Raw genomic sequence first — 15,985 nt, forward strand, 5'->3', positions numbered from 1 at the left:
ACACGGACCTGGAGGAAGGGGAGGGTTCCCCAAGATCACCCCCCCGAAGACGTCTCCTTTGGAGACATCATGGAAATGTTACGCATCAGGGGAGGGTGGTCTGCCCAAAAGCCTTCCTCAGACGAGTCCGTGTTTCTGGAGGTGTTTGATGCAGGCCCATCTACCTCTTGGGTGCCCCCCCCCACCGACCCCCTGGTAGAGCCAGACACTGTGGATCCGATCCCCAAACGTTCCAACAAAATACTCAACCCCCCCTCGGACAAGGCATGCTGGAGTAAGGGTCCCCCTGTGGATGCTATGGTGGTGGCGGCAGCCACCAAGAAGGAACAAACAAAGGAGAGTTCCTCGGTGCATCCTCCAGGTAAGGATTCTCGGATGATGGACCGTTTGGGAAAGCGGATGATCTCTTCAGCGACCTTCTCGGTAAGGTCTCCGAATTACATGGCACATGTTATTCGACTCCAGCGGGACCTGATTAAGGAGTACGCTGGATCACCCCCAGAGTCCATGTCGGCCGAGGACAAGCATACGTTCTCGTCCCGAATGGCCACTCTCAAGTCCATCACAAACACATCCATGCGGCTCCTCTCCCATGCCATGGAGGGAGCGGCTAGGGCTAGCAGAACGGGCGTCGTCTTATGAAGTCAGGCCTGGCTCCGTCTTTGCGACTTTGCAGTACCCTTTAAGGCATCCTTCGCAAACGCCCCTTATGACGGTTCAACGCTCTTTGGCAAGACCGTCCGCGACACGCTTCTCCAGAGTGAGAAAGACGGGAAGACGTCTGCCATCGGGATCCGCTTCTCGGCTCCCCAGAGGTCCTATTCCAGGAACCAAAAGGGACAGAAGAAGATGTGGTTCCGGAAGACTTAACAACCCCGTTTCGCTCCAGAGACCTCATCCTTCAGAGGCAGAGGAGGACAAGGTGGACGCCGGCCCAGAGGCAGAGGGTGCCCAAAGAACTTTGGGTCAAGAGAACCTTTCTCGGACCGACCCCACGCAGCAGCCCTGAGGGGTTGCCTGACTGCTCTTTTCTGGAGGCAGTCTGGGGGCGCTTCTCGGAACACCTAGCCAAATGGGAGTCCATCACCGCAGATTGCTGGGTGCTCCGAATTGTATCCAGAGGATATTCAATCCCCTTCTTAACCTACCCTCCTCGATCAAGAGGAATCCCCGATGTCCTACTCGGTCAGAGGGATGCAGCAGCTATAGAAATTCAAGGGCTGCTAAGAAAAAGAGCAATCCAGCCTGTCCCCCCAGAGCAGTCCAGATTAGGGTTTTACTCCAGGTTCTTTTTGGTGCCAAAAAAGACGGGGGACCTAAGACCCATACTCGACCTATCAACGCTGAACCTGTCAGTACCCAAAGAGAAATTCCGGATGGTCACTATTCAATCCATTCTCCCACTGTTACAGGAGAACGACTGGATGTGCTCGATAGACCTTCAAGATGCGTACTACCACATTCTTATGGACAGATGATCTAGGAGGTTTCTCCGCTTTCGGCTAGGAACCAGTCATTACCAGTTCAGGGTCCTACCCTTTGGTCTCACCACAGCCCCCAGGGTGTTTACCAAGATCATGGCAGTAGTAGCAGCCCACCTGAGACTTCAGGGCATACAGTCTTTCTGTACCTGGACGACTGGCTCCTTACCGCCCCCACCAGGCATCAACTTTGCTCAAACAGAGATTACCTGTTACAACTAGCTCACCAACTACGGATCTCAATCAACCTCAGGAAATCATCTCTGCAACCCATTCAAATTTTGGATTTCATAGGGGCCAGGATAGACACGACACAATCCAGAATTTTCTTGACAACCGACAGGCTACGCAATCTTTGCCTCCAAATCATGGACCTCTTACAGTCTCCTGCGCCACCTGCCGTATTGGTCCTGAGGGCCCTGGGATCCATGGCGGCTGCCATCACTCTATCCCCGTTCGCCCGTCTGAAAATGAGAATCCTTCAATGGACTCTTCAAGTGCAATGGTCTATTCTTTTTCAACCCCTATCTACCCCTATTCCTCTCAGCAGGGTGTACAAGGAGTCGCTTCTCTGGTGGCTTCATTCCAAAGACCTTCGGGAAGGACGTCCTTTCGTCCAACCTCCCCCACTAGTCACGGTGACCATGGACGCATCTCTCCTCGGGTGGGGGGGGCATTATAGGGGCAGATCCGTCCAAGGCACGTGGACTCCCACAGAGACCTCACTGCATATCAGTGTACTGGAGATGAGGGCGGTGCTTTTAGCGTTGCAGGCTCTCCATCACCTTCTTCCTCTGGGTACGATTGCAATTCAATCGGACAACATGTCTGTAGTCTGGTACATAAACAGGGGGGAACCAAATCCTATCCTCTTTGCAGGGAGGCCATTAGAGTGTGGGAATGGGCGATCTTCACCAACCGCTTTCTCATAGCAATGCACATTCCAGGTTGGTCAAACATCTTGGCAGACAGGTTGAGTCGAACAATTCTCTCACATTACGAGTGGTCTCTGAACTCAATAGTCGCGAACCAGATATTCCTCACCTGGGGGCAACCTTGCTGCGATCTCTTCGCTTCGCCTTCAAACACAAAGTGCAGCGAGTTCTTCGCTCTGATTCCCCCACCAGGGTAAGCCCCCAGAGAAGCTCTAGTTCATGCTTGGCCATCCGGTCTTCTGTATGCTTATCCCCCTCTTCCCTTGATAACAAAGTTCCTACAGAAAGCTTGTCGGTTGGGGAGCAGAGTTATCCTCAAAGCCCCATTCTGGCCTCGCCAGACCTGGTTCCCTTACTTACGGTCTCATCTAGTACATCCTCCCTGGATCCTAGATCCCAGTCCAAATCTGATTTCCCATCCACTGGGGCTCAAGACCCCCAACCTGGGTCATCTCAAGCTCTCAGCTTGGTTGATCCAGTTCCCCTAATGGCTAGGACTCCCGGATTATCCTCCTCTGTTAAGGCCATCCTATTGGCCGCGCACAAACCATCCACCAGAAAGATCTACAAGAGTAAATGGAAATGGTTTTCCCTCTCGGCAGAGATGATGAATCTAGATCCTTTCAAGGCCCCCATCCCAGCAGTCCTTGACTTTTTCACATATTTTTCAGCAGGGAGCTAGTGCGTCCACTATTAAAGTCCAACTGGCAGCTATCTCCCACTATCACATAGGTAACAATTCAGGACCCCAGGCATCATCCAAGATCTGTAAATCATTCATGAAAGGAGCCTTCTTGTTACGACCCCCGATCAGAGATACAGTACCTCCATGGGATCTTACCATAGTTCTTCAAGCTTTAACTGGGCCCCCATTTGAACCAGCGGCCACAATGGAATTAAAGTATCTATCTTGTAAGACCATCTTTTTAATTGCCATTACTTTGCCAGGAGAATTTCGGAGCTTCACGCTCTGTGCTGTAAACCTCCATACATCATTTTTCATAAGGACAGGGTCTCCCTCAGGACCAATCCCCCCCCTTCCTGCCCAAAGTATCCTCAGAGGCCAATATCAATCAGTCTATCAATCTACCAGTCTTCTTTCCAAATTTTCAGAATAAAGGAGAGTACAGACTCCATTGTTTAGATGTTCACAGACAACTACGTTTCTACCTGAACAGAACAGCAGATATCAGAAAATCTGATCAACTTTTTGTGTCCTTTGCAAAATCACGTTTTGGGAAGCCAGTCACTAAAGTTACATTAGCGAGGTGGATCTCCCAATGTATTCTCCTCGCCTACAAAAGTTCTGGTCGTCCTGAGCCCCTACACGTGCGAGCCCACTCTACATGATCTATGGCTACCTCTGCGGCATTTTTGTCAAGGGTCTTGTTAGATGACATTTGTGCAGCAGCAACTTGGGCTTCTTCACATACCTTCATTTCACACTATAAATTGGATCTCATATCCAGAGTATGTGCTTCTTTTGGCTCTGCAGTGCTCCGGAATATCCTTCCATAAGGGCCTCCCAAGTTACTGGTAGCTGGGGACTCAGTCCCACAGGTTGTAGACCAAATGAAGTTAACTACTTTAGATAAAGAAGTTATGTACTCACCATAACGTTCCATCTGAGTAGGTAACTTCATTTGTCTGCAACCGACCCTCCCTCCTTTCCCCGGACCTATGGTTTGCTAGTTACGAGCCTGTGTATACCTTGTTCAGTCATCACCATTGCAAAGTGATAAGGGTTACTAGGTTATAGAAACTTTCTATTGCCTTCTCCTGCAAACTCGATCTGAGGGTTACAAGGAGGTAGCAGGGTATTATGGGTAAGGGGAAGAGCTTGGAGCTCAGATCTGTAAGCTTGGAAAGCTGCCGGCTCGGATCCGATACCCACAGGCTGCAGACAAATAAAGTTACCTACTCAGATGGAACGTTATGGTGAGTACATAACTTCTTTTTATTTTGAGATATAAATTGTAGTACATTTTAAAAAGCACAAGGCATTTATACAGTGCCGTTGAATTATTGAGGTGGTGCTATGCAGCATTATTTTATTACACTGAGAAAGGTCACTGATAGTAAGATACATTTTAAAAATAAAGTGCTAGAGTAGACGGGTAGTGTGCCATAGAGAACTAAGTGTAAATGTTTGTGACACTTATTTGAGATAGTTTTGTTGAGAGTGTTTGCATTCAGTTGCTTCAGTTAAGAGACTTTTTTTTGTGTAAAATATGGCCCATAATTCAAAATATTAGCGTAGTTATTTAGGTGTTTTTTTTGTTTTTGTTTTTTTTGGGGGGGGGGGTGATTCCAAGAGCTTTTCGTGCCACATCTGAGAAGATTTCACACTGCAGTACAGTTTGTTTTGGTGTTTTTGTAAGGCTAGAATGTTTGAGGGATTGGATAAGTGATTGTGGGGTGGTGTTAGTGACCGTTTCACAGCCAGAAAAAGAATCAAAATCTGTTTAGAATTTTAAATACTGACCCTGTTAGTACTTTGCCAAACAAGTAAAAACTGAGAGCTTTGGTTAAGACCTACCAGTGAAGTCATGACCTGTGATGATAAGGTAACGGATCTACAAATTAATTTGTCAAGTGGTTCGATTGGAGGTTAGCTATTTTTTGAGGAAGGAGCAGTTGGAGGCTGGGCATATTCCAGTTGAGGTAAAAGTATGCTTTTACCTGTTTACTTTTCGCATTCCTGCTTTCCCAAGAAAGGGAGTGATAGGGCATTCTGGCCTATTAAATGATGGAAGCTTAATAAGTATCTTTGATGTAGTCATTAATGAAGGAACAGCCTGAAGAGGGAGAATTGAGGTATGTGTGGCCCAATATTTGTTTCTACGTCTTCATGTAAGAAAAGTTCCAGAAAGATTAGTGTTTGCTGTTGTGTGGCAATTTGTTTTGGGGAGTTTACATGGTTACATGTTAAGGTGGCCTTTATGTCTGGTGGTTTTGATAACATTTATTTTTGGCTGTAGTTTAGAAAGGGTTATGTGTTGTATAGCTATTAGGATGGGTGGCTCTTTGGTGAGTGGTAGCTTCTGAGGAAAGAGATGAGATATCTGATTCCATGCGAGTTCTGGAAGTTTTTTTTTTTTTTTTGAGACTAACCTGGTAAGAGATTTAAGAGATTAGTGGTTAGGGTTTGGTGGGGGTAGGTATTCAAGGGGTACTAGGTTAAATACTGGTGTGTCTGAGAGAAATGGAGGGACTCGTAGTAGTTGTAAATGGTAAACGGTTTTCCACTTGATATATTCAGTTGTTTATGGCATTGTGTTACAATTAGTAGTGGTGAGGTTTTAAGGGATTGTTTTAAAGTTATTATTTTCTGTAAACTTTTTCCCTCCATGTCTGCTAACCACAAATACCCCTCCATAAGCTATGCACTATCAGCCCCCCCCCCCCATGCATTGCACCCTCTGTGGTTGGCAGTGGTACAGAGCACTGACTAGAAAAGGCCATCATCCAGGCAGCCAGGGAGAAATTATGGTCCACTCCCAAAACATTGACAATCTTAGTCTCTATTCTCCACCCTTTCAGTGGCATATGGATGGTTGCTACTGACAAGGGTAGAGAATGGAGACCAAGATTGTCCCTGTTTTGGGAGTGGACCCCAATTTTCTCCATGCAGGGAAGCTAATGTGCATCCCTGATGTTTTTCGTGTTTCACTGTTGCAGTCATTACATTTGGGTAATCCTGCTGGCAGATTGCCCTCAGCCGGCCTGAATTCCAAAGTCTTGGGAACTGCATCGGCTGCTGTCGCCCCTTACCTGACGTCAGGTCGTCAGTGGTATAAAAGAAGCAGCCAGCGCCATTTTGTTTAGTCTTTCTTGCCACGTGGTGCCCGAAGCAGAAGCAGTTCACAAGTGCCAGTCGGCCGACTCCTGAGATTTTCGTGTTTGAGTTTCAGATCTGAAGTGTTCAATAAAGCTAAGTACCCCGTTGGGGAAACTTTTTCTTGCTCCAGACCGATGTCAGAAAAAGTTAATAATTGTATTTCTTGTGGAAAGCAAATACCTCATAAGAATTTTCATTCTTACTGTATTCCTTGCCTAAGCCCTGATCGCAACGTTACTGGTTGTCGGTTTTGTGCTAGATTTAACCAGTGCACTATTAAGCGTCGGTATGATTTTGCTTTAAACTTTTTTGGACGCCGGTTTAATTATCTTGAAATGTCGTCGGATAGCCATCCGACTACCAGAGTTTACAAAAAACGCAAAGAAAAAGAAAAACAACCGAGGCCCAAAACAGGCAACGAAGCTTCTCCTAAGCCAGTCACCAGTTCGCCGGTTCTCAGTGAGGCGCTTTCGCAGCCCCTGACGACTGCTACTTTAGAGTCGCAGCCCGCTACTGACTCCCACGTGGAGTTGGCCATGCCGCTGGATACTCAAGGTATTGGAGCCTCGGATGCTAATCCCTCAGATGGGTCCGGAGCCACTGAGCAGGTACCGGCTTCTGAGGGTGTATTCAGACCTAAACATCTTTACATTAAACCGACTTCAGCATCAAAGACAAAGACTAAAGCATCTAAAGCAAGGAAACAAACTCAAGAGCCACGTGGACAGGCCTCTATGCCCAAAAAACAGATGCTCAAAATGGCCCAAGACTTGATTACCTTGATCAGGGGTACCCATCACCCTCCTGATAAGAGGCCTAGGCAAGACACTGACTATGAGTCTTCAGATCAGGTTTCTATTTCTTCTGATTCCTCTTCTGATCAGGAATATTCTCTTCCACCCTATAAGGATTCTGATGCTGAAGAATCTATTCCTTCAGCATCTCCTCCTGAGGATTATTCCTTTGGGGAAACCTTGCATACCATGAGGGAGCATTTCCAATGGGAGAGCCAAGATTTTTCAGAATCTAAAAGCTATTTCACCTGTGTTAGACATTGTAGATGATGTGTTTTCGGAGTCTAGTCTGATCCCTGACTCTTTACCTCCAGCTCCTGTTAAGCCTGACAGATATTACAGGGTTCCTGACTTAAAATCCCTGCTGCTGACCCAGAAACTGTTTCATAGAGTCCAAAGAGAGTTAAGGCTTCCACTGCAAAAAACCCAACCCCCTCTGACAGAGATTCAAGGGCACTGGATAGATGGGGAAAAAAGGTTTACACATCTGCAACTCTGGCTATAAGGGCCTTAAACTGTCAATTTCATATGCTTAAGTATCAGCAACATGTCATGGGATTGCTTAAACAGAAAATGTTGTTAAATTCTGAATGTGCAGAAAACAATGAAATGCAGGATTTATTGTATGCAGCAGAACAAGTTGGAAAACATACTTTGCAATGTGGTTTTGATTCTTTGGAGGCCTCCTGCAGGGCCGCAGTTACGGGTTCTGTAATTAGGAGGCATGCTTGGTAAAGGAACAAAATCTGCCTGATCATGTTAAAGTTAAATTACTAGATGCTCCTTTACAGCGTGATACTTTGTTTGGTGTTAAGGCAGAAGAGGTGTTAAAGAAAAAGGAGGACAAAGCTAAATCTATGAAAACTGTCAAAGAATTTTTATAAGTACAGCCACCTATGTTTAGTAGACACTGGCCTACAAAAATTGGTCCTTTCCTGTATCAGACAGACCTCAAAGGGGCAGATCCAGACGCCCTAGGGGCAGATCCCAGGCGCAAGGTTCTTATAGGCCCAAGCAATGGGGTGCTTCTACCTCCAAAGCTGGAGAAGATCGATCACAAACATATAGAAAACAGTCCCAATGACTTCCCCCTGCCTGTACCAAGCACTTATCTTCTGGCAGCACCCTTAGGGGGAAAATTAGCACTTTTTGCTCAAAATTGGCATATCATAACCCAGGACAAGTGGGTTCTAAACATAGTGTCACAAGGATACAAGTTCCATTTCCATACTATGCCAAAGGCAAACGGCTGGCCAGATCTGCCAGAAGGAATGGGCAGAGGCACAAAAACAAGTCTCATCCCTCATGGACATGGGGGCCATTCAACAAGTACCAGATCAAGAGCAGGGACAAGGATTTTACTCGACTGTTCTTGGTACCCAGAAAGGACAAGGCCTGGAGGCCTATACTGGACCTATCTATTCTGAACACTTTCCTGGATATTCCAAAATTCAGAATGTTGACCGTGCAGCAGCTTCTGCCCATGTTGGGCAAGAATGCTTGTCTTGTGACTTTAGACCTAAAAGAGACATACCTGCATGTTCCAATCAGACAATCATGCAGACGATACCTAAGATTAAAGGCTGGTTCAATTCATTACCAATGCTGTGCACTGCCCTTTGGCTTATCTACTGCGCCCAGGGTCTTTACAAAGTGCCTGGCACCAGTAATTGCATTTTGCAGACAAAGAGGAATACAAATATATCCTCACTTGGACGACTGTCTCATTCAAGCAGAGAACAAGGACAGTCTTCAACATCTGGCGTTTGTGAAAAGACTTCTAACATGCCTAGGGTACACAGTCAACAAAAAGAAATCAAAACTAGTACCCTCCCAAGAGATAACATTCCTGGGTCCAAGCTTGAATACAACTGCCCAGATGGCTTATCTCACGCCAGACAAACAAAGGCAACTGACTACTTATTTCAAAATGTTGGCAACAAAGGCCCAGTTATCTGCAAGAAAAATTCTGCGGGCTTCGGGCTTCATGGCATCCTGCAACCTTCTAATTCCATATGCAAGACTGCATATGAGGAAACTTCAATGGTACCTAAAAAGTGTTTGGACTCAACATTGCCACAGCCTGGAAACAGTCATTACTCTCATTCCCTGCGTGCAACAGGAGTTTCGATGGTGGGCAAAGGCTTGTCACCAGAACAAGGGACAGCCATTCACATTACCTCCAGCCAGGCAGACACTAACAACGGATGCATCAGATTATGCCTGGGGAGCCCACATGGCAGGAAGAGGCATTCAGGGTACATGGTCCTCAAACCAAATGCATCTTTATATCAATCAAAAAGAGATGTTAGCTGTTCAAAATGCCCTGACAGCCTTCAAGGACCTACTTCATCGCCCTGACAGCCTTCAAGGACCTACTTCATCCGGGACAACTACTGATAAAGACCGAGACCACCATGGTCATGTGGTATATAAACAAGCAGGTGGGCACACATTCTTACCCCCTTTGCAGACTCGCCATGACCTTGTGGGACACAGCTTTGACTTACCAAGTACATCTGCAGGCACAATTCCTGCCAAGAAAGGAAAATACTCTGGCAGATGAACTAAGCAGAAACCTCATGGATCCCCACAAGTGGAAGCTGGATCCACAAGTCTTCAGCATGATAACAAGGAAATGGAGATGCCCGGACATAGATCTATTTGCTTCCCCTCTCAATTACCAACTAAAATGATTCTGCACAAGGACTTATCACAGACAAGCATGGAAAGTGGACGCCCTATCAGTATATGCCTTTCCTCCACTGCCTCTCCTCCCCAAGGTACTCCTAAAGATCAGACAGGAGAAGCCAAAGATGATACTGATTGCCCCAGACTGGTCATGCCAGTACTGGTATCCAATACTAAGGAACTTATCTCTATACCCGGCTTGGACATTACCTCACATACCTCCACTACTGTCCCAGCAAAACAATCAGATCTTGCACAGTCAACTCAGGACATTAAACTTGGCAGCATGGCGGATAATGTAGTCATACAAAAAACACCTCTCAGTAAAGCTGTGATGGATGTCATTCTGGAAGCCAGAAGGCCTAGCACTAGAAAGTCTTATGCTGGAAAATGGAAGAGATTCTGTGCCTGGAACCAGGCAGAAGGAACTGATATAGCGGTACCAAATATTCCTCGGATTTTGCAATACTTAACTGAGATGCTGGACAAAAGCCTATCTTTTTCATCAATTAAAATTCATGCCTCTGCCATTTTGGCTCATTACAATACAGAGCCACCACATTTTTCTCACCCTTTATTAAGGCAGTACCTCAGAGGAGTCAAAAATGTAAGGCCCCCAAGAAAACTACCAATACCTGCATGGGATCTCAACTATGTCTTGGAAAAGCTCACCCTGCCTCCTTTTGAGCCAGCTGCTACAGCTGATATGAAGTTTTTATCTTGGAAAACAGCTCTGCTCTTAGCAATTACTTCTGCAAGACGAGTTTCAGAGCTACAGGCGCTCATGGCTGTGGAACCTTTCATCATTTTTCATCCTGACAGGGTCTCCCTGAGACCAACCCAACATTTATGCCTAAAGTAGTGTCCAGTGTGGCTCTTAACCAAGCCATCCATCTGCCAAACTTTTACCCAAATCCACAGAACAAGGGGGGGAGAATTCTGCATTCTTTGGACGTACACAGACAGCTTAGATTCTACTTGGACAGAGCCAAAGCTTTCAGGAAGACAGAGCAATTACTAGTGGCATATCCTGCAGGATCACAAGGAAAGCCTATCTCAAAGCAGACTATTTCTAAGTGGTTAGGCCACTGCATTCGTTTCTGCTACTTACACCATGGCAAGCTAGTGCCTAAGGGCATTAGGCCTCATTCCACCAGTGCTGCAGCCACCTCAGCAGCCTTTCTCAGGGGAGTACCAACCAGACACATTTTAGAGGCAGCTACTTGGAGTTCAGTGCACACCTTTACAAAGCATTATCATCTGCCACTGTACTCTAAATCCAGGGCAGGCTTTGCCACTGCAGTTCCGCAGGGCCTCATGGCCGCTCCTACTGCTGTCTAGTTCCAGCCTCCCAACCATAGCTTTGGGACCTCTACCCAAATGTAATGACTGCAACAGTGAAACACGAAGAACATAGTACAGTTGTGTACACTTACCATAAATGTAAATGTTCGAGTGTATTCACTGTTGCAGTCCAGGTTACCCACTCTCCTTCCCCCTTTTTTCTTTTGGATCTTATCCTTCCTTCTCTGAATTATACTACCTATGTGGTGTATTTGCTTATAGATGAAGGTAAAATTTATATTGATGTATTTCTGAATTTATATATAAAGTTTGGCTACCCTTTTTGCGGGCACCTGACATCTGGGGCAAGAAAAATTGAAGAAAATGGCGTTGGCTGCTTCTTTTATATCCCTGACGACCTGACGTCAGGGAAGGGGCGACAGCAGCTGATGCAGGACCCAAGACTTTGGAATTCAGGCCGGCTGAGGGCAACCTGCCAGCAGGATTACCCAAATGTAATGACTGCAACAGTGAATACACTCGAACATCTACATTTATGGTAAGTGTACACAACTGTACTTTCCCTCTCAGCAGCCACATCATCTAACCACCAATATGTGGGTATTTCTATTAAGCCTTAATCTCACCCTTAGGTTGTTGATATGAGTACCCACATTAGCTTGGTGGCATGCTACATCATCCTCTGGCATGCTTGTTAATGAAGGCTACCATCACTGGTTTGGCAGCGTCAAGCTGACATCCCCTGCCTTTGCGATGTCTGGTGCCAGATAAGTCCAAACAGAACAATCTCCCCATTGGCCATTGTCAATCCCATCCCCCGCTGGAGTCTTCCAGCACTTGAGCTGCTAAATGAACTATGGTCATCTGAATCATAGTTAGACCTTTATCCCTTTGTGTCTTAAAGCTGGGTTGTTTAGTTGTATAAAGAGACTGCTGTTAGAAATTTATTCAAAGGTTTTGTTTTAATACATCACAGAAAATCTTAAAGAAATATGTAGTTTTCCATAGGGGTAGGGTTAAGCCTTAGACTCAACCCCTCTTTCATACTAATAGTAGTCTCGAAACTGGCTTGGACTCCTAGCCGATATATTTCATAGAGCTGTGGACAATTGGGCAAACTTATCCACTCTTCTGTTTTATGCCAGGTGAGTAAGGCACACCAATGCAGGTACAATAACAGTGTAAACACTTGTGGCTGACAACTTCTCTGTCTTCTGTTAAGGACAATCATTCCAATGGTAAGTAAGAGTGCATTTCACCAGGGTGGGGTTCCTCATTATCTCCACCATGTATAACAGCAGACTGCTTTAAAAAAATTGTCTTGGGTACTTAGGAGGCCGCTTCTTGGACCACCATGTGTTGGTAGTGCCTGGAGAAGGTGAAGAATATAGCCAGAAGCTGAGCAGGGTTTGTCACTGCAGTCTTGCAGCGCTTGCTCTGACCATCTCCCTGAGTCTGCGGACAGGCTGCCACCAGTGTAACTAACAATAATACCCTTACCATAGATTAAAACTGTTACTGTAGCTCTGATCTTTATGATGAAAGTAGTACGGTTATGTGAGTATACTTACCAAATATTTGAAATGGTCACTGCAGTATAGGCTTCTGCCCACCTTCCTCTTCTGGTCCTTCATATGTGGAATAAGTTTAGCCCTAGTCTGTGAATGTCTGAAAGCTTTGAAGTCAGGCCAGAAGGGAAGACTTCTGCTGCCCCATGGATAGAGTGTTGTTTCTCTGCTGTTAAATTGGTAATACCACATAGTTAATTTTCAGTTATTAAGTGGCCCTCAGCCTTGTGCCATTACACAATAATGCACATTGTTATTGCGTCTATCAGGCACAGTAACTTGAACAGAGACTGTTTTGCCATATATTTCCTGCAGAGGGCATTCTGACCTAGGCATTCTTTTGTGTCAGCCCCTCTGTGTGTCTCGCTCTCTCCCTCCTCCCTCCCTCTATCAGCCAAGGCTATCTTAGGCTGGATGCTGGTTAGTTTGACACTCTACCTAACTGTGAAGGACCTGCTTCAGCCGTGCTCTCATATTAAAATATATAGCACATGTGTGCATGTACTCACCTTACCCATTACATCTTCAGAAGTAGGTCCCTTTTTACTCATCTTTAACCGTTTTGTAATTGAAGCTCTTTCTTTGGTGTCTGTGGTTGTGTACAAAGTTAGTGCGGAGTATATTTTGTTAAGCGATGCATCTTGATGAAATGTTTAATTTGGCTTTAGAAAGTCCGGTTTGACTGGGGAGGGGAACTTCAGTTTATGGTGGTACGCGTGCCCTTAGAGATTATCGTTTCTGGCAGTTTGGTGCAGAGGATTAAGCCAGTGAGCTGCTTCTGGTTTCATCCTTTAGTTCAGGGTTTGATCCCCTTGGCCTTTGTTTGCCAACTGTGAGCATGACAGTTAACTGAATAGTGCTCCCTTGGCATCCCTGGAAAGGTATTACTGGGTTTAGGGTTTACATCGTTAGCTATAGATATATAGATTATTAACCAGTATTACTGTGATGCAGGTGATAACATTTTGCAAAAAGACCTGTTATAGCAGTCCTTTTTTGATAATATTTAAATAATGCTGAGGACTTGCACGTGTCTGGTTTGTGTACACTGCACAATTCTCCTGCTTCTGTGGTGCTAGAAATACAGGTAAAGTCTGTTTAGTTATTTGTTTGCTTGCCTTTCAAAAGGCACATTTAGTGTATTATTTTAAGGTTTTCATTCATGTAATCCAAATTATACCCTTTTAGGTTATTCTGGGAAGATGAGCCAAATGCCTGTTATTTTGACGCCTCTGCATTTTGACCGCGACCCCTTGCAGAAACAGCCTTCCTGTCAGAGATCTGTAGTTATCCGAACTTTTATCACAAGTGACTTTATGACAGGTATTCCTGCAACTCCTGGTGATCAGATTCCAGAAGAGGTAATTCTACTTTGTGTCTGCTTTGCAAGAATTGTTGTACATAACCTTGTTCCTTTTCTGTAACTGTGAAGTTACTTTGCCTTTTTGACAAAGTAGCTGAAATGTACAGTTGAATACCTAGTGTAACTGTATACATTTGCAGTACTTCTGTTTCATAAGTCAAGTAACATGAAGTAAGATGGTATAGCCTAATCTGTAGTAGTGCTTATTAAAAACTCAAGTCAGAAGGCTAGGCGTACTCTGTACTGATGATTTATGTAGACTGCCAGTGATTGAGAGCTTGTTTCACACAGCAGTGAGTTTAACCACTGAAAAATGTTAAGTTGCCGTGTTTATGGTTTTCCTTAGTCTGCGCTTCCATTTGGAATGATCACACTGTAATAGGCATTTGCAGCTCAGATCACCAAAATAAATGCATCAAAAAGAACGATGACACATTGGGACCAAACTCAGCCCCCCCCCCCCCGCCAGTATATCATTGAGTAAGTCTGTAGTGGGTCCTTATCGCATTCAGTATGAGCACAGCTCCCTTAATGTTTCAGTAGTCCACTCCAACCTCAAGCTAGACGTCAGGGATGATCACAGGGGAATAGTTTAATGGAATACAAAGGAGATGACGTACTATGGTAGACTGAAGTGATATCTTTGGGGTTTCTAAAAGATTGTGTCCAAGAACACGGAATTGCATGTACACATTAATGCACATCATACTTTGTAATATTTATTATAAAATACATTTGATGCTTTGAGAACTGCTGCAAAGTAAAAATGACACACAGCTGTTGTCAAGAAAGAAAGTTAAAGGGGTACTATCTTGTCCCTTACTTAGATTTGCCTGAGTAAATAATTTTATGATTGGTATTTGCTTGATTCCAGAGGATGAGGTGTCATGCTACAGAAAGCAGGATCCTGATACAGACATCCTGATGTCTAGAGTGTGTAGGCTTTTCTTCAGACAAAGTACAGTTGTGTAAAATTGTACCATAACAGTAGATGTCCTTCTCTTCACTGTTGGAGTATTCTTAATGTTAGGGATCTCCCGCAGCCTAACACTTGGACAGTGTACCAAACCCTAATGATCTTGTGTGCGCCATACGTCACACGTATGCTCCCCGCACAGAATGCAGGGCATATAGGCGATGTATGGATGCAGATACCCAGAACTGAATTGCCCCAAATGAGAACAGTTTCCATAGGACAAAGGAGTCCATGCAGATCCAGAAAGAAAAAAATGCAGAAGAAAAATGGGAAACCCTCAGCCAGAAGGGAATCCAAAACAAAAAACAGAGCAAACAAGAGGTGGTTGGAGGGGGAGTGAATACTATAACACTGAAGAGAAGCACATCTACTGTTATGGTAAGATTTTACACAACTATACTATATCCTTCTATATCACTAGTGCAGTATTCTTAACATTAGGGAGAGTAAAAAAAGCTCAAGAAACAGAATGGAATGAGAACGGCTGAGAAGAGCCCTCAATAAACCCATATAAAATGGTTCTAGCAAAACCTGCTGTGGCCCTAGAAACCATTTCCAACATGTAATGTTTAGTAAACTTATACACTGAAGACCAGCTAGCAGCTTTCAGGAATGGAATTGGTGTTCAACCACTTGAAGAAAGCACCAAAAGAGACAGCCCTAGAGGAATGAGCTCTTAAAGAAATAGACAAAGATTTGCTGCAAAAAGAATAGCAATAAGAAATGGTCTTAGATATTCAGGAGGTGATGATTTGCTTAGAAACAGCCAAACCCAATGTCGTGGGATAAAAGGAAACAAAAAGCTGGTCAGACTTATGAATGGCCTTAGTTTTATCCAGATAGTACCTGAGCTGCTTGTGCAAGTCCAAGGTGTGCATAAAAGGATTAGTACAAAGGGAAACGCTGTCCCTGTGAAAAACCAAAGGAGGAGGAATGGCCATAAGGGCTTGGTGCTCAGAAACCCTCTGAGCAGAATTAAGAGCCCAGCACCAAGACAGTCTTCCAGGTACAGTGTTACAAAGAAGCAGAAT

The 15,985-nt window shown here is 44.9% G+C and overlaps 1 protein-coding gene across 1 annotated transcript in view; it reads left to right on the forward strand.

Moving 5' to 3' along the window:
* Window positions 1-15,985, forward strand: part of GMPS (guanine monophosphate synthase) — a 1,355,954-nt gene that overhangs the window by 1,215,107 nt on the left and 124,862 nt on the right. The window contains exon 15 of the mRNA XM_044070497.1: window positions 13,804-13,976. Within this exon, the coding sequence (XP_043926432.1) occupies window positions 13,804-13,976 (173 nt within the window). The remainder of the gene's footprint in view (window positions 1-13,803; window positions 13,977-15,985) is intronic.

The sequence above is a fragment of the Protopterus annectens genome, chromosome 4.part1 (genome assembly GCF_019279795.1).
Source record: "Protopterus annectens isolate FY-2018-M chromosome 4.part1, PAN1.0, whole genome shotgun sequence".
Lineage (NCBI taxonomy): Eukaryota > Metazoa > Chordata > Ceratodontiformes > Protopteridae > Protopterus > Protopterus annectens.